Source organism: Pelmatolapia mariae, linkage group LG8 (assembly GCF_036321145.2).
Source record: "Pelmatolapia mariae isolate MD_Pm_ZW linkage group LG8, Pm_UMD_F_2, whole genome shotgun sequence".
In the NCBI taxonomy this organism is placed as follows: Eukaryota; Metazoa; Chordata; class Actinopteri; order Cichliformes; family Cichlidae; genus Pelmatolapia; species Pelmatolapia mariae.
In genome coordinates, this window is record NC_086234.1 from 26,167,402 (window position 1) to 26,191,752 (window position 24,351).

A 24,351-nucleotide genomic window follows, 5' to 3' on the forward strand; every position below is an offset into this window, starting at 1 on the left:
AGAGGGAAAAGAAAAATAGAGGAGAAGAGGGATAGAGAGAGAAAAGACGCTGAAATCATAGCAACAACCAACATATGCATAAGTAATAGTAAATAATAAATACTGCATGTTACTGAGCAGCACACAGTACTAATAATGCACGATATGTTTAGAGGCAGCAGCCAACCCAGACAGTGTGTGTCTGTGAGTAACCGTGGGCACAGCTGTGTTTGTGAGCGTGTTTGTATTCAAAAGGTTCAAAAGGTTTCTCCATAGTCCCCCCCCCCCCCCGGACATGAAGCAGACAAGAGCCCAAAGGGGGACCACCACAGGGGCACCTAGAAAAGAACTGAGGAAAGCCCCAGACAGGGGTCACCCAACAGCCACAGTGGGCCTTCAGCGATGACCATGCAGGCTCCGCCGGCAGCCGGCCAGCCAGAGCAGACCGAGTCCTGGTCCCAGAGATCCGAGAGCCCTCATTGTAATTAAACATTTTGAGCCATCACCTCAAAGCAAGTCAAAATCAAATTTACAAGATTCCCTCATTTCTGTGTACTCCAACTGTGTAATCCAAAGACATGACATTAGTTTAAGTGGTAACTCCAAATTGGCTAAAGGTATGAATGTTAGTGTGGAGGGTTGTCTCTCTGTTATCCCTTTGGTAATTGGCTACATGGCCACAGTGGGGATAGGCTCCAGCCCAACTGATACCCTGAATTGGATAAAATTGGTAGAACAGGTCACCTACTAACTGGAAGGTTGGTGGTTTGATCCCAGTCTGGTCCAGTCTGCATGCAAAGTATCCCTAGGCAAGATACTAACCCCATGTTGCTCTCCGATGCATCCATCGGAGTATGAATGTGTGTGGATGTTAGGTAGGAAGCACTTAGAAACAGTAGAAAAACATGCTTGTGCGAATGGGTGAATGTACAAGTTGTGTAAAATGCTTTGAGTGCCAGGATACGGTAGAAAAGCGCTATATAAGAACCAGTCCAGTTACACGTTGCTGCTTTGCTAGTTATGTTATAGTTGAGAAACTTGTAACATCACACATCATTTAAAGAATTCCACCCACATTTTACCCACACTGGTTTGCCTGTGTGGGTGTTGTGGAATTTTCTGTTAACAAAGTCTGCAGACACAGTCAGTTGCAATCAATACTTTTGTTACCATGTGGATGGGAGAGCAAACAGCCAACACGATGGTTGCATAGTCATGCGCCTCTTTTATAGCATCACACAAACATCTCACATAAGCTCTGGTATCATGACGCACTCATAGCACACTATGCCACTTTTGCATTATCTATGAAACAGTAGGGGGTTGTGTGCCAGGAGCTTGCTCTGCTCATTGCCCCTCACAGTCAGCAGATAACATGTTAATCAGGTTATGTTATGACGTGTTCTGCATTACATCCTGGTCTCTTTAAGGGCAAAAGTTATAAGGAGGTTATACTGTTGACATGTAGAACACGAGGCAAAGCACGACTTCATAAACAAAAGACTTGAGGTTAATTGACATTCCGAGCTAAAACTTTCCATTACAAGGGATAACCAGTTGACAGGGGATCCCATAGCCACAGCACTCTACACAACCCTGACCCATCTGGAACTGAAGGAGAGTTATGCCAGGCTTATTTTCATTGACTTTAACTCGCCATTTAAAACAATTATTCCTAACAGACTGGCAACAAAATTTGCTTCCCACACTCCATCTGCCTCTGGATTAAGGACTTTCTCAGCGACTGCCCACAGAGAGTCTTCCCAACATTCCCAACAACATCAGCTCCCAACATGATTTGTGCCGAGTCACCTACTGTACACTCTGTACATACACGTTGCATCATCATCCACCAGAGCAACTCCAACATGAAGTGTGTGGAAGACACAACGGTGGTCTGACTTATCAAAGGAAGAGAAGAGTCTGTGTGGGAATACAAAATTTGTCTATCCAGCTATAGATAGCTCAGTCTCCACAGTCATGTAGGCACCAGCCTGATAATGAGGACACATATAGTGTGCCATGACCTTGGCCACAGCATGTTTGCAGCATGTTTCATGTTTGCATACTCATTCTTTGTACAAGAAAGTCACAATTCCATACCACTAGTACACAGAGGTTTGACGAGTTGAAACACAAATTTCCCATTACATTTCCACTCTATGTCCTAACTTTGTCACTATAATAGCATACAATTTGTAAGTTGGAACAATAAAAATAAATGGTAAACGGCCTGCATTTGTATAGCACTTTACTTAGTCCCTAAGGACCCCAAAGCGCTTTACACCACATTCAGTCATCCACCCATTCACACACTGGTGATGGCGAGCTACGTTGTAGCCACAGCTGCCCTGGGGCGCACTGACAGAGGCGAGGCTGCCGGACACTGGCGCCACCAGGCCCTCTGACCACCACCAGTAGGCAAACATGAGGTTAGTATCTTGCCCAAGGATATTTGGCATGCAGCCAGCAGGCAGCCTGGGATCAAACCACTGACCTTCTGATTAGCAGCTGACCTGCTCTGCTAAATGAGCTACAGCCACCCCAAATAAAAGTGTCCAAAAATATCAGAGCTTACAGAACTGGTGTTTGAGTGAACACACCACAAGCTGGAAATATGAAATAACATTAGTTGTTTAGTAGGACATTGATTTAGGTATAATGGAATATGCATCCTTATGGCCAAAGGATGCATATGTCCTACTACTTTGTACTACCTACAAATCACAACAGCAGTCACCTCATGACACTTTATTTGTAATTTAGAGACCCTGTAATTGTACAGAGAAAACCCCAACAATCAAATGACTCCCTTTGACAAAGCACTTGGTGACAGTGGGAAGGAAAAACTTCCTTTTAACAGGAGGAAACCTCCCACAGAGCCAGTCTCATAGAGACAGCTATCTTGATCCCTTGTAAGCAACACAAAGTCTCACTCTGTACGTCATTTACTTGGAGCTTGTCTTGTTGGAGGAGGGCGATTTTTACCCCTCACTTTTCCTTACAACCTGCATCTTGTTTGCTAGAAGAAAAAAAGTACTCATTTTGAGAACATGTTGACAGTCGCCAAGCAATACTTTTGACCTCACATAGTTTAATAAAAAATGGTTGTAGATTATCAAAAGTCTTATCCAGGAGAATACATTCTGAATTCCTGTACGGAGATTGCTAGTCACGCAAAACATAAGAATTACAAAATTAAACGTAAATTTGGAATTCCTTTGTAAACCAGTGTAGCATCTGTCATTTTGACACACGGTCCACATTAGCGCCACGCAGCCCCACACACGGGGCGATCTGCGCTAACTCGCTAACAGAGATTTGCCATGTTAATGCAGTTATGCCGTTAATGTCATATTAACGCTGACAGCACTTATTATAATATTAAATTTGGGACACATCATCAGTAGTGGACCTTGGATTCATTGGGTGTTTCAGCCATTATCACTAGACACCCTCATCCAGGAAGGCCCTGCCAAAGTTGATCAGGCCCAAGAGTGTGTCACTGATTTACGTTAGATTGTTATTTCTCTTCTACTTTCTTCTATTTAGTTAACTACAATTTATTTTCTTCTATCAGTTCAAAATGAAAATTAATACTTACCCTTTAATATTTAAGGAGCCTCACTTCTTCAAAGGGATAGAAAAGGTGATAGACAGAAGTAAGTCAACTGAGACAAGACAGGAGAGAGGAGAGCCGGTGGGGGGATGCCAGATCAGGCATCCCCCCACCGGATCAGATAGGGCTGTGCGCTCTACTGAAAAGTTTTCTGTCAGTGCACTGCAAGAGAAATGTATGGAATGCTGTGGCTACTGTAAAACAAATGCTTCTGTTTAGTTCATCAGCGACATCCCTAACACTGTATATGTATTCATCTGTGCAAAGAGGGAATTAATGGAATTTCAGAGAGCACTTGAAGAGATGGAAATTTAATAAAGAAGGCACGGATGAAGCTGAAAAGAGCAAAGGACAAGGGTGAACACAGTTGCCAGTAACCCTGAAATGAGGTATATGGGCACAGGGTACTTTGACCTAAAACTGAGGACCTTCTCATGACTACTGAATACCTTTAGTAAATATTTGAATACCCAATAAAGTATAAGTCAAAGTACCTATCAGTAAAGTAAATAAATAAACAAATAAAATGGCCACATGCTATATCCTGTCTATACTATGCACAGCAACATCAATGTAAATACATTCACTGTAAAAACTGTGATTTGGGTTAATTAGTATCTAATAGGAAAGTAATAGTAACTATTACTCAGTAAAAACATGTATGTGTTGTTTTAATTAAATCTAAGCAAAATTAAACATTTTTGAGATGTTCAGTCATTTAAATTTACACAATTTTGTTTGGGGTAAATTAAGCAATAGTTTGTTGAGCAGATTTAACAAAAATGTATGAGTACCATGAAAAATTAAGAAATCTAATAGATTTAACTAATGAAAGCATTTTCATTTCAATCATTCTACACTTCCGTCCGTAGTCAGTTGTGCCACGTGCAGGACACACGCTTCAGAAGTGGATGATCTCCATTTTGTCCGAGGTAAGCTTATCTTAATTTGTACGAATATACGACACGTTTTAAACAATAACGTATAGCAGTTTTGAGTAAAAGTTCTAAACAGTATGATACGTCAAAATTAGATTAATAATGACCACTGTAATGACAGTATTGTATTTTTACGCAAAATGGCACGAAGTGGACTGTTAGCATAAGGTCACTTTCCAAGCCTTCCCGGCTGTGTTACTTCAGAGCTTTGACTAACCACATGTTTTACCACATTAAAAAAATATATCAATGATGTATTTCGATGGGCTGTAACCTCCCTCATTTACTTTTAAAATTTTATGAAAAAGTTTTGCACTCAGTGGTGAGTGATGTAGTTAAAATCATTTGTGCAGGATTTTGTCACTGTCTCCACGCAGTGTTTTTCAGTTGTGGTAATTAAGCTAAAGTGGCTCAGTCCAGCAACATAACTGGTTTTCATTTTCATGCTGCCGGAGCCCTGTGACTTTAGTGCAGGCATAGCTCACATAGAAGGATGACGCGAGTTTCCAGTTAAACTTGGTCGGTGTATCAGTGAGACCCATGCTCAGTCACGATGTTTATGTTTCTGTAGAACGATCTTCAAGACAAAGGTACATTCAGGAAATAATATAGTAATATGTGTTTAATCTGACATAAGTCTTTCATCATTTCTATGTTTAACACCCAATGGTGTTTGGATACAGAGATGATATTGTGTTGATTAAAAGGACGTCTTTTCAAATATAGGAAGATATATACAGTATATAAATACATAAATAGTGTTATTTCATGTCATGATCTATCACCAAATCGGTACAGAAAATAGGGTCTATGGATGATTGTATTGAATTAAACTACTAGTTTTGAAATTGAAGCAGAAGAAAATGACTAAGTTGACCCTGCTTAATATAAGTTAACTCTGCCCATTTACATTTTATTCTAGGTTGAACGAGATAGAGCTCCATGTAATCACTGATGACCAAATCGAGAAGTTGGTTCTTCCATCAGGGATCCCACCAACAGTAGAGGAGCTGCAAAGTGTTGTGAAGGATACCTTTGGGATTTCAAATGACTTCAGTCTTCAGTATTTTAAACCAAAATTTCAGGACTACTTCACTATTCGCAGAAGTGACCAGATAAAAGACAAAGACACTGTGAAGGTTGTTGGCATCACCCTGGTCATCCTGCCAGTTTTCGGCAGCCCCTCTGATCAACTGTCAGCTGACTATGACTCATCATCCAATCCAGTTGTATCCAATGCAGACTCTGCTGCAACCACTTCTCAGGACACCATTATTCTCAAAAGGCAGAACTTCACAGAACGTTGTGAGCCCTGGCCGAAGCTGTTCCCCATTCCACAGTCAGCATACGAAACTGAAATGTAACTGGACAGAGCCACTGAGGAGTATAAAAAGAATGGAAATCTTCTGCCCACCTCCAAAGTAAAGACTGACATTCTCGAGAAGTTGGCTGAAACTGTATTTTCAATTATGGCCTATTCTTCCTATTATATTATTATTATTATAATATTATATTATTATTCCAAGCACTAGTGAAGAATTTCAGTGCATACAATCTAAATTAATCAGAAAAATGTTATATTATAAATTTTGTATACGTTTTATATTCCACAATAAAAACAATTACTGTTTGAATGTTCTCTTTGTGAAATTGATTCATTTTACTCAGAAAAGAAGTTAAATTAATTTGATTTTCTCTTACTATTCAGTCATTATTTATAAAGTTTAATTGGAAAATTATTGAATCCAATTTGAGTTTTACTTAAAAACAAAAAGTTTTCATTTCTTTGTAATGCATATTTTAGTCATTTTTTACTAAACCTTTGCCAGATTGTTAGTAAATTCAAAGTAATTTTACTCAGAGATTCATTTCAAATGAATCAATTTTTTGTTACAATTAGGCAATTTTAACCTTCAATTTGAGATTTTGTCCCTAAATCCAACACATATTTACAAGTGAATGTTATTAATATCTATTTTTGTTTTTTGTTGAAATTTAATTAACATTTTATATAAATTTTACATAAATCGCTTGAAATTAAAATCTACTTAAGTAAATTAAGTGTCACTTTGTTGCCATAGGTTTTTTAAGTAACCTCTAGTCACAGTTTTTACAGTGCAGGCACACGTATTAAGACAGGCAAACACACAAACGAAACAGATCTGTTCAGCTCAGTGTTTTCCACCAATAGGAATGCGTGTGTAGTCATCATTCGGGAATGTTCTTCGAGTGTTAAGCAACAATTTGAAATATTTTTTACTGTGAACAAAAACATTTTATAGAAACTCCTGTAGGATATATATCACAGCAAAACGTATAATAGACATGCCAAGTCCATCGCATCCACCGTGTCAATTTCACATTTTAACTCTGAAACATGAAATGGACATGCATGCAGATGTTGCATTAACGTATGGGATATTCACTGTGAAGATGTCAGAGGATGACAATGATTTGCTGCACCCCGTTGCTTCGGTCTTGATTAAGTACTCTCCCAAAGTATTTCAAGTAACAACTGTATGCCCTAGAGAGTTTTTATGCTGGAGACTGAGGAAGGGCGGAACAGTTTGAGATGGCAGTGGAGGTAAATGGTTGGGATGAGATGATGAAGTTAAAATTGGAACAAGCTCATGAAGTTTATAGTGGTTTGTCCGGTTAATCTAAAACTAATTATACTCTCCTGAAAGATGCTATGGGGAGGTGTTTGGATCCTTGTGAAAGTGAAGATTGGAACTGTGTGAATTATTCTACATGGAGGAAGTTACATAATGAAACAGTCCAGGGATTTGGCATTACCTCACATAGGCTGGTATGTAGAGAGGGATCATTTTATTACACATGTGGGATGTAGGATTTTGCATTTTACTCTTAGCAGTGCTAAACCAGCAACATTAGTGGCTGCAATAAATTTGACTGCAGAATTGGAACTTATTAGAGGTTTGCGAAATGGCCACTTGGCTCAGGATAATAATGTGTGGGGGTTGTAGAACAAAAGTCAAAGAGGGATGAGCAGCTGGAAGTTTTATTTGGTGTAGTGGAAGGACTGAGGCAAGAAGTTAAATCCTGGCAGAGAGCGGTTCAGTGCCTGAAATTGGAGCCCATGCATTTTGCTTCTATTCCCACAGTTATTCCCACTCTTCTCCCTCAGCCTGCTAGTTCCAGTAACAGGAGAAGGGTGTTGGTAGTGTGGCTGTAGTCCACACATATGGTGAAATTGCCCTTATTTCCAGGAAACTAAAGGAGGTGTGCACAGGGCCCAATGCCTGTCCATCCCAACCCTTTTGGTATCTGTCAGAAGCTCGGAAAGTGCTAAAGAAAGTTCTGAATGCATCGATGGTAAATTAGGTGGGTTTGTATTGGTTATTACAGGGGAATCACATTCCATTATACCTAAATCAATTTGGTTCTGTATTACTAAGGGGGAATCTGATTTGCAAGAGTATAGTAATGGGAGTGAAGAGCAGAAAATGCGGGGCTATGCATATTCTTGGGTGTTGTCAGTATGTTAGTTTGACTCTTTAGCCCTAGTTGCTAATTTCTTTTGGTTTTGTTAGGTTTTGTGAGGTTTTGACCTCACAAACCCTAACAAACGCATTTGACAGACATGGTAGTTTTGCATTCATAGATGAGGGGTGCTGCCGGCGATGAAGATAGATAGAAAGGGGATTGGTGTTCTAGTGTGACGAGGGGAGGCTAGTTCCCTTCCTTACTTAGTATAGGGCTGGGAATAAGATGCCACCTATAAGTCATTGCAGACTTTAGTTGCCATTGTAGCGCCAAAAAGTCATTGATTGAAGTTAAACTGCTATAAATAACTTTTAGGCCTATGTATATGCATATGTGAAACATACATTAAATGTATCCCTCATGAATGATATCAAGTTATCTTGAACCACAAACAACATTCCTGTCACAAGGTAGAAGCCACAATCAGTTTTTTGACAGAGTGACTTTAATATATCCGTTATTTAACCCATACAACATCTGATTGACATTAAAAATGTATTTTTAAGACCAATCCCGCCAAAGGATAGCAGAAATATAACAATAGATCTATAAAGATATTTTAAGTGGCCAAAAAGGACGGGATTGGTTAGGTACAATAACACAAACATATTTAAAAAACATGTAATTTTTTATTTTTATATATAAGCCCTTTGCAAATCATGTACACTAAAGTCTTTTTACAAATATAAGTAAAGACATTACACATAAAAAAACACTGAAACACAGACCAGATCAGATCCCAAGGGAGGTCTGGTGTTTCTGTAAGATCAGTATCGTTGTTTTATTGTCGGAGAGAACGTAGACGGGGAGAGATGATCCAAGTTCAGGCTGGGAGGTGTAATCGGAGCTCCAACCTAGTTTTGGTTTTTAAAGAATGGTTTTCACTGTTTGCAGTGCCATTCATTTACATTCGGTTGTATAGATCCATTTGAAGTGTGCTGTTTTTTTGCCCTCCCTCCATAGGTGGCCTCCCTTCAGCCTTTGTTTGTAATCCTCGTTTTAAAGTGCCAGCTGTGAAATAAAGTTTTGGATCTTAGCTTGCGTGGCAGTGTTTTATTTTCGGCTCTCTGACTTATAATTGTGAATATTACAATATAAGCTCTATTAACAGCTCTAATAACAGCTCTATTATCCCAACAAACAATGAAAAAATAAATAAATAATATATTGTGTATTACTAAGTCCTTGAATTTTACACGAATCGTTCAATGATTACTTGGTCATGAATACTTGAGCTTTGACGAAGAATCGCACACTTGTTGGAAAGTGACGCAAACAGAAGCGAGCGCGAGACCACAGAAGAAGCGGGAGTGGCGCTACAGCCTCGAGCTACAAAAACAGTGATAGTGCGTTAAGTTGAGACAAAGTCCAACAGTTTTTCAGCTCGAAGCTCTCAGAGCTGTTTTCAGTGAGCTGCTTCTGCTTGTTGAAGCATGACTGAGACAGAGTTATACACGCTGCACAAAGGCGTCTATGTGCCTTCAAGTCTCCATCCGCCCGAGAGCCTCAGGTACTACGAGGAGTTTACTTTTCGTCCGGATGACATCCTTATTGTAACGTACCCCAAGTCTGGTGAGTGATTGCAGTTCGACGGCAAATGGTTTCTTTTATGCTAAAGAGGGGTTTGTTTTAGTGGGCTGGAAGAGGATTTTTCAACCTGTCGTTTTCTTATTATTAGCAGCAATTACACTATATAATCGTCCTGGCGTTACGTCGTTTAAAACAAGGATTGCTCTTCATTTTATGCGACCATTTTAATGGTATGTATTTAGCATTAAATTTCATTGTGGGGTTTATTTTAAATGTGGGAACCTTTTTGGAAAGCTCTCATCCCCGACTGTCCGTTGAGTTTCCGGTAGAAACAGGTAAGAGATGCCCGGCGTCTAAATATTTATGCAATTCACCCCAAACCTGAGAACCTCATTTCTCTGGATCACCAGTGACCGTCTGCCACTAAGTTATTGCCGATGTTTCCGTGTGTATTTATGCCTAATGTCTTTGTGTTGACTACAGTCTATAGAAGCAATGTATGAGGGTTATAAAACACATAAATTACCTGTTTCATGAGTATATTTATGACTCTGTGTTATTGTATAACTAGTCCAGTCATTTTAGTCCACTTAAAATATCTCTATAGAACTGTAGTGTTGTATTTGTAATTTCTGCTGCCCTGTTGGCAAGATCTCTTATAAATAAATAAATAAATAAATAAATAAATAAATAAATAAATAAATAAATAAATGATGTCAGTGAACGCTGGATAAATGAAGAATCTGCCTCGTGATAGGAATGCTCCTTCTAGCTCAAAATGACTGGATTTCATTCATGAGAGATGTGTTTGGCATACTGTAACAGGTATTACAATTAAATAATATGAGATACGCATTAAATTGTCGTCTAGACAACTTTGGACCAGTATCAGAAAGTTCTAGGTAAGACTATGGAGCCTTGAAAGGATCAGCAGAGAAGGAACCACACAATGATAGATAAGATGTGATTTGGATAGAAACTGTATTGAAAGTTGTAAAGTTTACAAACCCTGCCTGTGTAAAGCCGGCTTCCTACAGTGCACAAATGCACATTAAAGGGCTCAAAAATAAAATCAAAACCAAACATCCTCTTTAAGGAAATTCACCAAAGAGTTTCAATTAAAGAGCTTCTCAGTCCACTTCTCTTTGGAAAGAGAAATTAGAGTTCCTTGTGTGTGTGTGTGTGTGTGTGTGTTTCGGTCCACTGGTTCTAACACTACCCGGGTAGATTTTTAAAGTGTTAGTCTTATCTGTGTCAAGGAATGTAGTTATAGTCCTGAGGTTTGCTGAAGATGAATCCCACGGCTGGCCACACCTTACTCTGGTCCGTCTACAGTCACTCTCTTGGGATTGGCTCGCCACTGAACCCACAGGGTTCAGATCTCGAATGATCTAGTCCTGGTCAAAAAACAATCTATGCACACAGTGCACAGTGCATACATTACTATTTTATCTATGCTTCTTCCATCACTCATCGTTCAGTCAAGTATTGCTCAGGTATAACAAATTATTTTAGTTATACAATGTCTCAACCATCATGAAATAACTTGAGTTACATCACACAAGGTTTTAATGCAACAGAAAATATACCTTATATTTACCCTTTTAAGAATAAATAAGATTCACTCTCACATATTTATCCTTTTAACAGCTCGCTTTTAACTGTTCTTCTTTTTAAGATATTTCAACTTGAATTATTTCTCAGAAAAATATATCAACTTCTTAAAACATTAATACTTCAACAGAGTAATGAGATCCCTCACATTTTATAATCACATTTTATGAACTTTTTGCATCTTTATCAAATGAATTAACTTTTTTTTTTTTCCCTGTCCCGTTTGGATCTTTAGCCATCAGAATTGTTGTCTTAAGGCCAAGAGAGATGCCAAGCGGATTTACTTTACCAAGTGGATCATCATGGCCTTGCCATATTGGTTCATTTGACTGACCTTTATTATAAATATGTATTTATTCTATTTTCGGTTGTTACAGTCGGGACACACATGACTGGGGGATAGGACAGGGAGAAAGAATGAAAGAAAGAGAGGGAGAGAAAGAAAAATAGAGGGGAGAAGAGATGGTGAGAAAGGGGAGAAGAAAGAAAGAGAAAACAAACAAAACACCTGGATCACCTGTATGGAGAAAAAAAAACAGAAGAGAAAACAAACAAACAAAAAAGAGCAACATAATAAATACAGCACCATCACAATAAACTAGCTAGCAGTAGATAACAGTAGATACTAAATATTAAATGTTATTGTGCAGCACGCAAGATAGACAGCGCACAATGTGCTTTGAGGTAGCAGCCAAGAAAGGTGTAGTTTGTGTCTGTGAACACCCGTGTGTACACCTGTGTGGATAAGCATGCTTGTATTCCAAAGGTTTCTCCATGTAACGATCTGCTAGGGAGTGTGGGGAGCCAAAGCCCCGTCCCCCAGGGCGTGAAGCAGGAATGGAGGAGATCCAGGCCCCAGACATCCAGAGGCCCCAGAGTACGAGGACCCAAGGAGGACCACCAAAGGGGGGGAACCGTGCCACCCTCCTGGGAAGAGCTGAGTAGAGCCCTAAACGAGAGGTCACCCAGCAGCCACAGCGCACAGGCCAGAGGGGGTTGCAGTGGCGTGCCCGCGGGCTCTGCCGGCAGCCAGCCGCGCCAGAGAGGACTGAGCTTCAGGCCCAGAGACCAGAGGTCTGAGGGCCCCCCACGCCCCGGAAAGGGCCCAGCTGGGCCACAGGCGCCAGGCCCCGCCAATTGGCCACCAGGAGTGAGCCGGTACATACCTGAGCACCCAGCACCAGTCGACAAGAACCACCAGCACACCAACATCTGAGGGTATCAGCCACCGGCAGGGAGTGTGGTGAGGGGAGATAGGCCTCCGTACTTTGGAGGGCCTGAGATGTTCCCAGAGAGGTCGAGTCTAAGGCCCAACCTGACATATAGACACAGACGAACAGGCGCACGCAGACTCAAATGTGCATTCCTACCCCCATATACACAACCAAATACTCGGCACTTACCCAACGTGTAGACAGACACAAGTAGACACTGCACAGACATTCACACTCCCCAAACATACTCTATATCCCAGGTCCCTTAATGCATATAGACACTGAAAACCCTCAGTGTCTATATGCATTAAAATTGAGGGTAGGGCACCAGCGCCAGAGGTGGGTTGGAATACACCGACCATCCTCTGGATGCTGTAAAACGTGCCCACCCCCAAGGCCCTATATGTATGTGTTATGTGAGAGTGTGAGTAATGTGGATGTCTAGGTTGCAGAATAAAATTGAGGCACAGGTGGCCAGAAGGGGACAGAGGGGGAGTGCCTCCCCTGCACCCTGGTGACATATCTGCACCCCAAGCCCTGCGTGTGTGGGTGGGTGTGGTAGAGCACAGTAATGTTAGAACACACAGAAATACACAGAAATCGCTAAGCAGTAGCTTAATACTAGCGGTTAGGTGGGCACATTTTGATATATTCTTCAGCACTTAAAATTAAACATCTGCAAATCAGTGACGTTACAGTACTTTAAACATAAATATCACAACTCCGACTGGTTGTTTTTAAACAGGAAATAGATTAACAGCAGTCAACGACATGTCTTTATGGCGCTAACATTCATGTGGCATCCCTTACCGGAGCTCGTGGTGAGATAGCTCGCCCGGTTGACGCAGCTTCCCACGGCCGTATCTCACAGATTTCAGATCCTAATTAATAGCCATCTATTAACTACTAGTATGTGAAGATAAATTGCGAATTTAACTTTTATTTTAGCTTTCCTTACCGGGATCTTTCAGCTAATTTGGCGGTTGCCCAGTGGCGTGTCTAGAAAATTTTTGTTGGGGGGGCCAGGTAGGGGCACAGATTTGGAGAAGGGTGGCAGATGTAATTGGCAGATAATGTTAAAAAAAGATCCTACCAACCGTTAACCATAATTCAATAACCCTATAAACCTAATAATCGAATGCACTTTTAACTCTTATTAGAATGAGATTTTAACTAGAATGAGATTTGCACTACGGTGCAAAGTTTTTAGATACTGCGTTGATAAAGTACAAGAGATACAATCAGTGCTTTGTCAGTGTTTATTCAGCATTCAAGGACAGCAATATTTGCATAGTATTTTTACTGACATATAGTGCACATATGTTTTGGGCAAAAACATTTTTGAATATTAAAATACGAACATTTTTAACATACAATTAGCAAATTAGCCAATACCAATGCAAAACTTTATCTGCCTATTAAAAAAAGAAGATAATCTTCTTACAAACTTTGATTTTGAAACAGGAAAAAAGTGGGGAAACAAATGAAAAGACTAACATTAGAATGAAACCTGAAAGCAAGTAAATACTTTCTATGCTGCCTTATGGTTAACTTTGGTAATATTGATGTATAAAGAACAACACTGGCTGATGATGAAATACAGTCAGTTGGCATGGTGACACCACCAGTAATAACCTGCAGGGCTGGACTGGGACAAAAAATTGGGCATTTTGACTACAGACCGGCCCACCAGGTATTAAAGCCATATAGCCTTTGAATGAAAACAAACGCTGTTGTGACAGTGATGTACACTGTCTTTTTGGTATATGTATGATTTCTATACATTTTACATCAGATAAAAACTTTGTTCGCAAGATTCAGATAATTATTTAATAAAAGCTAGATATTTTAAATGAGAATAAGAAAGAAAATTATTTCTTTGTGCCCCCTCTCCCTGTTAATGCTCTACCTGGCCCCCTGGCATAACTTTGCTAGACCCGCCCCTGCACAGTTACCAGCTGTCAGCTACTTAGAAAAGGATCCTGGTGTTATTTGTCTCTCAGAAACAGTTCATAACTTCCCTTCAACTCATCCATGTCACTTAAAAGGTAAACCTGTTTCTCCATCACCTGTTCAGCTCTGATGATTCAGTAAGGACATCTCCTGGTTTCATCTGCATGTTTCCCTCTCACCACATATCCAAACCGACATCATGACCAGCAGCTTTTACAGCTGTGGCTCCAGCAAACATCAGCTGATACTAGAAATTAATATTAAATAAATTCTAACAACAGCTGACCAAGCTTAAACGTGCTGCTGTTGTTTAACGCGACGTCCGCTGGTTTCCTCTTTCTGGCGCAAAGTGGGCGATAAACAAACAAGAGAGAAAAGCCGATCAGCTGATCATTGATCAGTTTCACGATTGAAGTAGGAACAGGAGAGGGAGGGGAGAGGATGAGAGGAGAAGAGGCAGCTGTGCAGCGTAACGACAGAATAACTCCAGCTTTGTGTCTTTTTTTTCATTATAGCTGAAGTACGGGACAAACTGCGTCCCTTCTCAGCTCAATACCAAACGTGTAATATTTTCTCTGAATGAGGGACCATTCCATTTTTTAAGGAGCCGTTGGCATCTCTACTAACTAACCTTATGAATAAAATAAAGTTCACTATCAGTAAAATCATAGCACCCACCTGTGTAGAAACTCCATCATGCTAGCTAGCACGCAGTACGAGTTATCGTAACTGACTGTAAAAAGTCAGCACAACGAAAATAAACTACCCCTAAACTTGGTTTATATCTGACCCAGATAGACTGCAGGTCATAACTTCTTACCTGAAGTTCAGTTCACCTGATACTCGGACCGGTGGCCGCCTTGGGTCTCTCCTCCTCCTGCCTCCCCTTCCCTCATCCACCTGCTGGCCTCTGTGGAAGCTCCGCCATAGCCACCACCAAACAACTAAGTTATTTTTACACATCGGCCAGCATCTGGCCAACCCACCACCTTTCATTGTTCATGCCGTTACAAAAATAAATAAATAAATAAGTCATCAGCCCACCGGGCAAATGCCCGGTATGCCCGATGGCCAGTCCAGCTATGTTAACTTGTTAATCTTTCGCCGAAAAATTGTTTTCTGCGGTGCTGTCTTTCGTGCTTGGCTCTCCTTCCTTTGCTAACATGATGCTCATAGTGCAGAAGCCCATGCTGCATTCACATACACTCAGATATCTGAGCTTCACTGTGAACCCATAATCGTACAGTTCATATTTCATTGAATTTTCTTGTTTTAGCTTCGGGGTGGCACCTGGAGTGGCCAGTCGGGGGGGGGGGCACAGTAATGGCTTTCACAAAAGGAAATGTTAGCTAACAGAAAGTCATCTCAAGGCATACTCGCCTCCTAGTGGCAGGGAGGGAAATTACACCTTCAACCTTATTCAGCAGCACAACCCACAAATCTGATTCGGGTTACAATATGTTTTACAGATTAGAAGAAATTCTTTTATAACAATCATTTTCTGGGAAATACTGGAAGTCACTTTTTTGGCACAACACTAGTTTTTAAACAGTCCTGTTACAAGCTAGCAGCTGCAGGCCTTTCTTAGCATAGTGACTTTGATATTATCGAGAGAGCAGCAGAAGTGCGACAAATATGAAATGACAGGTCTTTAAAGAGATTTTAAGTGAGCAAAAAGGACTGGACTGATTCTAATACAGGTATAGTTGCACAGAGCAACTGTACCTGTATTAGTGCATTATACCTGCATCCTTTCTTCATTTTATATACAAACCCCTTGTAAAATATTTTCAGTACATTCTATTTATCAAGATGAGCAATAACATAAAAAAAAAAAAATCACAGAATCACTTTTTGGAACAATGCTGGTTTTTCCAAAGAGACTGACCCTGTATACCTTATATGAATGTGCTGCGTAGTATTAAGGCTCAAGAATGTCTTCTGGCACTTTTCTTTATGTTTTTATTAAAGGTGCTGTGACAATAGATATATGACTTTACATGCTACTTGCCCTTTTAGCACAATGAATCATGTCACCACATCCGGTTGATTTTTAGTCATAAAGCCACAGACAGCAGAGCATTTCTACCAGCAGCTGGGGGTAGCTGTAGCTCAGTAAGTAGAGCAGGTCACCTAATTATCAGAAGGTTGGTGGTTTGATCCCTGGCTCCTCCAGTCTGCATATCAAGTATCCATAGGCAAGATATTAACCCCTACTAACTAACCAGTTGCTCTCTGATGCATCCATCAGTGTGAATGTAGTTAGAGTGCTTGTGAGAATTGGCGAGTGTAGTATGTTGTATGGAGTGCTTTGAATACTCTGGGAGAGTAGAGAATCTATATGAGAATCAGTGTATTTACAACTTAAAATGTGATATTCACTACCAGAATGGTGTTTTTTACTTGCAAAAACGGAGGAATACAAGTGAAGTTTTATTAGAGTTTGGACATATTCTCTACAAACTATTTGTGAATACCAAAAACAATCAGCGGGCGATGGATGGATTTAAAAGGACGGACAGGAAGTGGACTAGATCCCCATAGATCAGCTCTGTCTTAGACAGGGACTTTAGCTTGGATAAAATTTAAAAAGTTAAATAAATACAGTGCTAACTGAAGAAAAATGGATGGCTTATTGTGTTTTAGTTTAAGCTTTCTCATTATTACAAGAGAAGAATGCATATTTAGGGAACTGTGTACAACTGGTTCATTGTCAAGCCAGCATTCAGTTTTGCTAGAATGGCAAGACAGATCTGAGCAGCACAAACGAAACTTTTTGCAGCACAAATCAGCACAAATGTTTGACATCAACTTTTTTAAATTTGAAGAATGTGTGGGCGGCCAACTTCACTCAGGTTTGCCAGTGTCACGAAATGAGGTGAGCGAGTTTCTGCTGACAACTGTGGGCCTATAGTAAATATTTGAATACTGCATTAAGCTCGCTTTGTACAGAAAGATCGGTCAAAAGACCCTTCAGTAACAGACTCGTGAGTAGAACATAAAATGCCCACAGACTGTCCTGAACATACTATGCACAATCACAAGGTAAGGCAAACAAGTGAAACATATATCTGGTCTAGTACATTAAGGTGAAAGATTCTGGAACTCACTAATTTCTAAACCTTGGTTATTGTCACGGTACTGAGTCTGGGGACGCAGGGTTTGCGTTTTCTGGTTTTTGAATATTCTTTGATTTAGTGTTATTCATGTCATAGTCTTTGTATTTCTTGTTTCTTAGTTATTTTCTGTAGTTTCTAGGATTTAGGTTCTGCTTGTATGCCTTTGCTGTATTCCACATTTCATATCTACTCACCCTTTTCTCTATGTTCATGCAGCTCCTGTGTCCAGACTATGTTCCCTCCTTCTCCCTAGTCAGTCATATCTCCTGGTCTCAGAGTCAAATCCGCGTCTTAGTCTGTGCCTAATGTTTACTGTAGAATTTTGATAGTTCCTTGTGTAGTGCTTAGTGTGTTTAGGTTTGCTTCCTCCCTGTCTCGTTATGTTTGAGTACTCCCAGCTGTGCTGTCCTCCCGTGTCTCATTCCCTCGTTATCCCTTTGTGTATTTAAGCCATTTGTCTTCCTCTGTTTGCTGCCGGATTATCTGCGCATCTCCCCTTGTGTTTCTACGTCTCGTGTTTCCCCATGCTCCAGGTTTCCATGTCTCAGGTTTCTTTGTACTTGTTTTTTAGGTTTCTCCCAGTTTAGGTTTCGCTAGTTTAGTCATTCTCACCTTTGGCTTTGTTTGTATTCTGCTCCGCCATAATAAAGGCTCACTTTCAGTTCAAGTTCTGTTCCATCTCCAATGCTTGCGTTTGGGTCCTCTCACTCTCTCCCTTCCACACTCTGCCAGCGTAGAAGTGTCAGAACAATCTAGCCACAACATGGACCCAACACTCGCTCCTTGTGAGGAGCTCCGGGAGGACTTAATTCACACAGTGGATTTACTGTGCCATCAGTGGCTGGAGAGGTCCAATAAGGAATACCGTGATGGTCATAAAGATTGTAGCTAGCCGGCTACAAAGCCTGGTTTCCAGCTTCCTCTTGGTAGTGGACTTTCTCCGACCTTTGATTACGTTTCTCCTGAGCCTGGAAATTTAAAGTCTGTGTTTTCAGAGACAGAATCATCTGCTCTAAGGACTTAAAGAACTGTGTTACTCCCGCTCCTCCCTGGTCTGGAATAATAATTCCAAAGATTGTTTATTCTGAGACTGTGACTGTGGAATAGGGCTCCTCAGAAACTGAAACTCCCCCCAGAGGCTGAGTCTGTGACCTCAGCTGGCTCTGCACTCCTGGAGGCAGTGCAGCCTTCTTCTCCACCTCCGTCAGCTGGGAGCTAGGCGAGTTCATCCAGCCAGCCATCCCGATCAGATTGCATGGGCTGCGCAGCCCCAGCTGCTGCATCCTGAGCCAGCTGTGTGCCCTGCACAGCTCCAGATAGCTCTGCTTCAGCCAGAGGTTTCTGCCCCTGCTGGCCCTGTTTCGCCTCAGCCAAGCCCCTGCAGCCTCCTGTTTCAGCTGGAGGCTTGCAGGGGTCCGCTGAGTCCGCTCAGCCATTGCCTGCCTCAAGTCGCGCCATACAGTTTATACCACAACAATAAAATGTATTATTATGACTGTCTTCTTCAGTCCTGCTGTCTCCCTGCCGGATCTTCTCCTCTTTCCGTCCACGTCTGACTTCACCTCGTATCTGCTCCTCTTCCTGGAATAACAGAAGACGCCTCCCTGACTTGCCTTGATTATTAATAGCATGCTACTGATTCTATTTATTATTTAAGTTTGGGAAATTCTGTTCGGACACCCTCAGCCCAGTATGATGTGTAAGCGTGTTGCAAAAACCCTCTGCACTCTACATGTTAATCAAGATAATTCAATTCAGTCAAAGCGCTGAGTGAAGATTTGACCCTCAAAACTGAGTGCCAACTCTTTAATGAGCACATCGCAATGTGTGCTCATTGCACTCATTTTATTCCTAACACCTGCCCGTCCACGTCCATCCACCAAGTCATGTCAACACCAGCCACTTTGACGGCGAAGACTCACAATTAATAGCCTAGAAAGGTGGACTCCAGACCTGCCGCCACTTCCCTCCCAGTCGGCCTCCTGACCTACTTCGTCTCCGCCGCCGCCACTTCCCATGCATTTGACCCCCTGAACTGTCTTGCGGTTGACCTCCTGAGTAGACTTGTCGTGTCTTGTGAACCCACTCTGTGGGTTTGTTTGTTTTTTGGGTTTTTTTGCTTCACATTTTGCCATTGCTTTTGTTTTACATGCTCCAGGTTTCCATGTTCCACATCTCAGGTGCTCAGGTCTTTAGTTTCTTTGTACTTCTTTTTCAGGTTTTACTAGTTTAGTCATTGTCACATTTTGCTTTTGTTTGTACTCTGCTCTGCTGTAATAAAGGCTCACTTTCAGTTCAAATTCTGTTCTCTCTCCAATGCTTGCGTTTAGGTCCTCACACTCTCTCCACTCCACGTCTGCCAGCGTAGACGTGACAGTGACAGCCATGGTTTCTTTCTGTTTATTGAAATAGAGGCTTCAAAATAACAACTTGAAGTTGTTACCAAGGGGACAGTGAGGCATGCTTAATCAAAATTGACACTGTATTTTAGGAAGTTGGTGTACAATGACACTTTAATAGCTCTAATATTGGGAGGCCCAAATAAAAGCTAAATCAAAACATGAGATTGTTTCTTTTTTGTAGGTACGACATGGATGCAGGAGATTCTCCCTCTGATCATCAGCGGAGGGGATCCGGCCTCCGTAGAGACTCTTCACAACTGGGACCGTGTTCCATGGCTGGAGGAGAATCGAGCCCGCACCCTCAACCTTGAAAAGAGGCCGTCTCCACGCATGTTTACAACTCACTTCCACTACAGCATGATGCCGCCATCCTTCTTTGAAGTTAAACCAAAGGTAGGTCTGCCACATAGTTTGGTTCGTGGGTCATTAAAGCTGTTCATTTAAATGTGAAAGGGGATGTTTTATGGGTCTCTTTAATTCCTGCTATAGAGTAGCAGCTTCTCCTCCTCAATAATAAATAATTGGCATAGTTATGCTGTGATTCATCCAGGCATAATCTAAATTGAGTGGTTTAAAATATGAATGTAGCACAGGCAACCAACATAAGAATACTTGTAAAATATAAGACATGTAACCAACAGCCCCTAATATTAGCCTGAAAGAAGATAAAACACTGAGTATACAACTTGTCGGAGAAAAATGTGAAAGTCTTAGTCAGGTTTCCTCCACACAGAGAACTGATGTGGAAAGAAAATGAAGTAGCTGAAAGAACATTACAACACAATTTAAAAGACACAACAGCAAGAACAGGGGATTTTTCATTACTCACCACTGACAGCTTCTTATGAGACCTCAGGCTATTACTTAGTAGTTCCTATAAGAAATACAGGGTTTGTATTCTGCTGTGCCTGTGTCCAAGTGTCTGGCATGGCAAAGTAAGCAACCATACAAAAAAAATCACCAGTGAGAAGGTCTGTGATTGCATGTGAAGGACAGGTTATGAACTCAAAGTGCTTTGTCTGTGTAAAACATACATTGTAGTTTTATTTGGTCATAAAGCTACAAACTTAAATGTTGAATGTTTAAAGTGAAGTAATGATTTGTCATTACTCCAGGTCATCTATGTCATGAGGAACCCCAAAGATGTGTTTACGTCTGCTTTTCACTATTTCGGGTCAACTTCGTTCCTGGTGAAACCAGGCCCACAGAGCGAATTCCTCCAGAAGTTCCTAGATGGAGAAGGTTGTTCTTGTTACACTTATGGAACATACAATCTTCATTTACTCTGTATTAGAACAGCAGGTGACATTTAGCCTTTTATTCAGTTGTATTTTACAACTGGTAACAAGAGGATTAAGGATTGCTGAAGTTGAACCATTAGTGCAGAGACGTTTGCTATTGTATTCATAATAACTCAAAGGGAATCTTTTCTTTTTCTTTTAGTTATATTTGGTTCCTGGTTTGACCATGTAAAGGGTTGGCTCAATGCTAAAGATAAAGAGTCCATCATGTACATCTCCTATGAAGAACTTTTAAAGGTGAGAAGAACTGCAAATGCCTTCCAAATAATTTAAACATGAAAAAAAGAGTCGTACACTGAGAGTCGTGGTAAGAACATGAGCTGAACGGTGTTTGTCTGCACGGTGCAGGACCTGAAGGACTCTGTGACCAGAATCGCTCAGTTCATGGAGAAATCTCTGGATACTGAAGTAATAGAGAAGATAGCAGACCGATGCTTGTTCAAGAACATGAAGAAAAACAGCATGTCAAACTACTCGGCTGCTCCTAAAGAATTGATGGACCAGAGCAAGTCTGAATTCTTCAGGAAAGGTGTGTTTTTGTAATACTACTGAGAATGGTTACCGCACCCCCCCCCCCCCCCCCCCCCCACCCCGTCAAACCCCCCCCGAATTATGTTGGTTTTGAAGCTGTACTGTATGGTGAAATAGCATGAGTTATATCTCTTATTTACCCCCCCTATAGCCTCGACTGGCATGTCTAAACAGGACTCTGGGAGGAGGTGAATGTGGACATAGGTTTTAAAATGAAAGTATGCAGGCAGGAAAATGTTGGAGTACCTTGGATTATTGTGTTCCTCCTTTGCATCACTGACCCAGCGCTCTTTTATCAGACTTTTAAAGGTTCTAATTGGTGCGCAAATAGTTTTGACTCTGTGTTTGCACCTGGACGTGCTACCTAGGTTTTAGAAATGAACCAACAACTTTCTAAATGATCACCTGAGATAGGGTTTCGATTTTTAGCTTATAAGCCTGGTAATAGTACGTAAGGAACTGAGAAAAACTGTAACAGAATTTTAGATTTAAAGTCTAAAATAATGGACACAACAGTTCCTTTAATTTAGGTTTAACTCTTCTCTGTGTGTTGTGTTTCAGGAATTGCTGGAGACTGGAAGAATCAGCTAACAGAGGCAGAAGCAGAATGCTTTGATGCTGTTTACAAAGACAAAATGAAAGATGTCAAATATAAATTTGTTTGGGATTAAAAGACTAAATGAAAGTCATTTCATCATAGAATTAGAGAAACAAAGTAGAGCATTAAATGGTTTGTTGATATGTATTCATGAGGTAATTTTGTAGTTATCAACATAAAACTGGTAACAGCATTCTGATTGGTGCAAAACCAAAATCAGCTCTGTTTAAGTGAAACCCTGGTGGAGTGAGGGGGTTGTCAGGGTCGGCGCACTTCAGTGGTGATGTTGAAAGAGCCCGCGAAATAATTTTCCACTAGGCTAGAGAACTGTGAAACTTATAATATCCAATGTCACTGAATGAGAGTGACGATAGGACCAGTAAAATGTAACATGTATTTGTTTATTCTATGCCATTTTGTTTTCTGCTTCCAAACTTTCAAATGATGTACTTTTAACTCAATACCATTTATATTAACTCTTAAGTTGCTTATTCTGCAGATTTTAAAGCATAAAATGTGATAAAAAAGCTATATTGTTACAGATAAAGCTACCCCCTCATGCACAAGTAATTAAAAGCATGTGATATAAACATTCAAAAATTATGATCTAGTAATATAGTGCATATATTCTGCATAATTAAAGTATATTCTAATGCTCAAACATTTGTTCCATTACTTAACCTCCTAAGACCTGAACTCTTCCACGGCATGCATTTTTAATTTCTCTTTGATATTTGGTCACATTGGGGCCTGATGAATGTAAAAACAAAGAATTACCAGATTTTTTTTTTAACCTTAATTTTGTTTTTAAGAAAAATAAGAGCCACATATGAGGATATTTGTTTAAAATTTTGATAGAACAGTAGCAGTATAATGTCCTCGTAAGTGGATATCAGGCCCTTGTAGAGCAAAACTGAGTATTTTGATCTAAATAACCCAAAATGTGATGTCAGGTCCTAGGAGGTTAAGTAGATTTATGCCTTTATTCAATATGAAACAGTTTTTACATTTGGGTGCAATGCAACTTTACATATAATACTTTTGCATCCACACACAGGTCTGCACAAGTATGGAAGTTTTCCTGTGCTGTGTGTTTTTCTGGTCAAATGCTCCGAAGCGTCGCAAGGAGTTATGCTACCCTCTGTAGCTCAGATCATACATCCTGTTGTCTGTTAAAGTGTTCATTGTGCCAGATTAAAGCCCTAAAATCTTGCCTAAGTCATGTTTGCTAAATGTTACTACATGTACAATATTGTTAGAAAGAAGGTACAAGCTAGCAGTGTATGGGACATCAATGATAAAGTGGTGTAAATCATAATTCAGTTCAATGCAATTTTACATCACCAGTCATCTGAAGGCACTTTAGATTATAAGGTAAAGATCATTCAGTATAAGACAGAAAACAGCAACAATCAGAATATCCCTTATGAAAAAGCCCTTGGAGAGAGTGGGAAGGAAGAACTCTATTTCAGCATGAAAATACATCTTGCAGAACCGGACTCAGTCATCTGCCATGACAGGCTGTGAAGTGACCATAAAGACACAGAGTAAAACACAAAATGTATGAGAAGATAAAACCAGTGACGGTTAATGGTGTCATACTGATTATCATGTTTGCTTTCACAGCAGTGGGATTGCTCAGCCTCACAGAAAAGATGGTACTGTCAAGAAAGAATTAGCAGACCCAAAATGATCTGCTTCTTTAGCTTGCTATTTAATCTTCAGTAGCAAGCTACAAACCTTAACTAAGCAAACATTATGAAGTCATTCTGGCTCATAAACCAGTAAAATGGTTTAGGCAGGGTTTTCTTGTGTGGTTCTGAACAGACAGCCTTTGAAAGGTCATGCTGTAAAAGCTGGCAGTAACTGAACGCAAGATTGTTCCATAATTGTTTGTAGTTGTTTGAATCACTACTGCAAATCCTTTTTTCTAATAACTAAGTGCAGGGTGGAGTTTAGAGGGAAATCTTTATCTGTAAAATTCTTTCTTTGTCAGAACATGAACTCTTTTGCTCTTTCACGTGGGTGCATAGGGAAAGAATTTAC

At 40.5% G+C, this 24,351-nt stretch overlaps 1 protein-coding gene across 1 annotated transcript; it reads left to right on the forward strand.

Annotated features, from left to right (window-relative positions):
• Window positions 1-9,420: 9,420 nt before the first annotated feature.
• LOC134633307 (sulfotransferase 2B1-like) lies at window positions 9,421-23,923 on the forward strand. The gene is made up of 6 exons (XM_063482182.1): window positions 9,421-9,615; window positions 20,057-20,268; window positions 20,991-21,117; window positions 21,319-21,413; window positions 21,525-21,705; window positions 22,269-23,923. Exons 1-6 carry the CDS (start codon window positions 9,477-9,479, stop codon window positions 22,376-22,378), a joined length of 864 nt encoding a protein of 287 aa, XP_063338252.1. The 5' UTR covers window positions 9,421-9,476; the 3' UTR covers window positions 22,379-23,923.
• Window positions 23,924-24,351: the final 428 nt, after the last annotated feature.

Bases quoted from the DNA above. Each gene is read 5' to 3' on its own strand.
- LOC134633307 (XM_063482182.1), top strand. From the start codon at position 9,477: ATGACTGAGACAGAGTTATACACGCTGCACAAAGGCGTCTATGTGCCT. The intron at 21,118-21,318 runs GTTGTTCTTGTT...TTTTTCTTTTAG, and splicing joins GAAGTTCCTAGATGGAGAAG to TTATATTTGGTTCCTGGTTT. The intron at 21,414-21,524 runs GTGAGAAGAACT...TGCACGGTGCAG, and splicing joins CCTATGAAGAACTTTTAAAG to GACCTGAAGGACTCTGTGAC.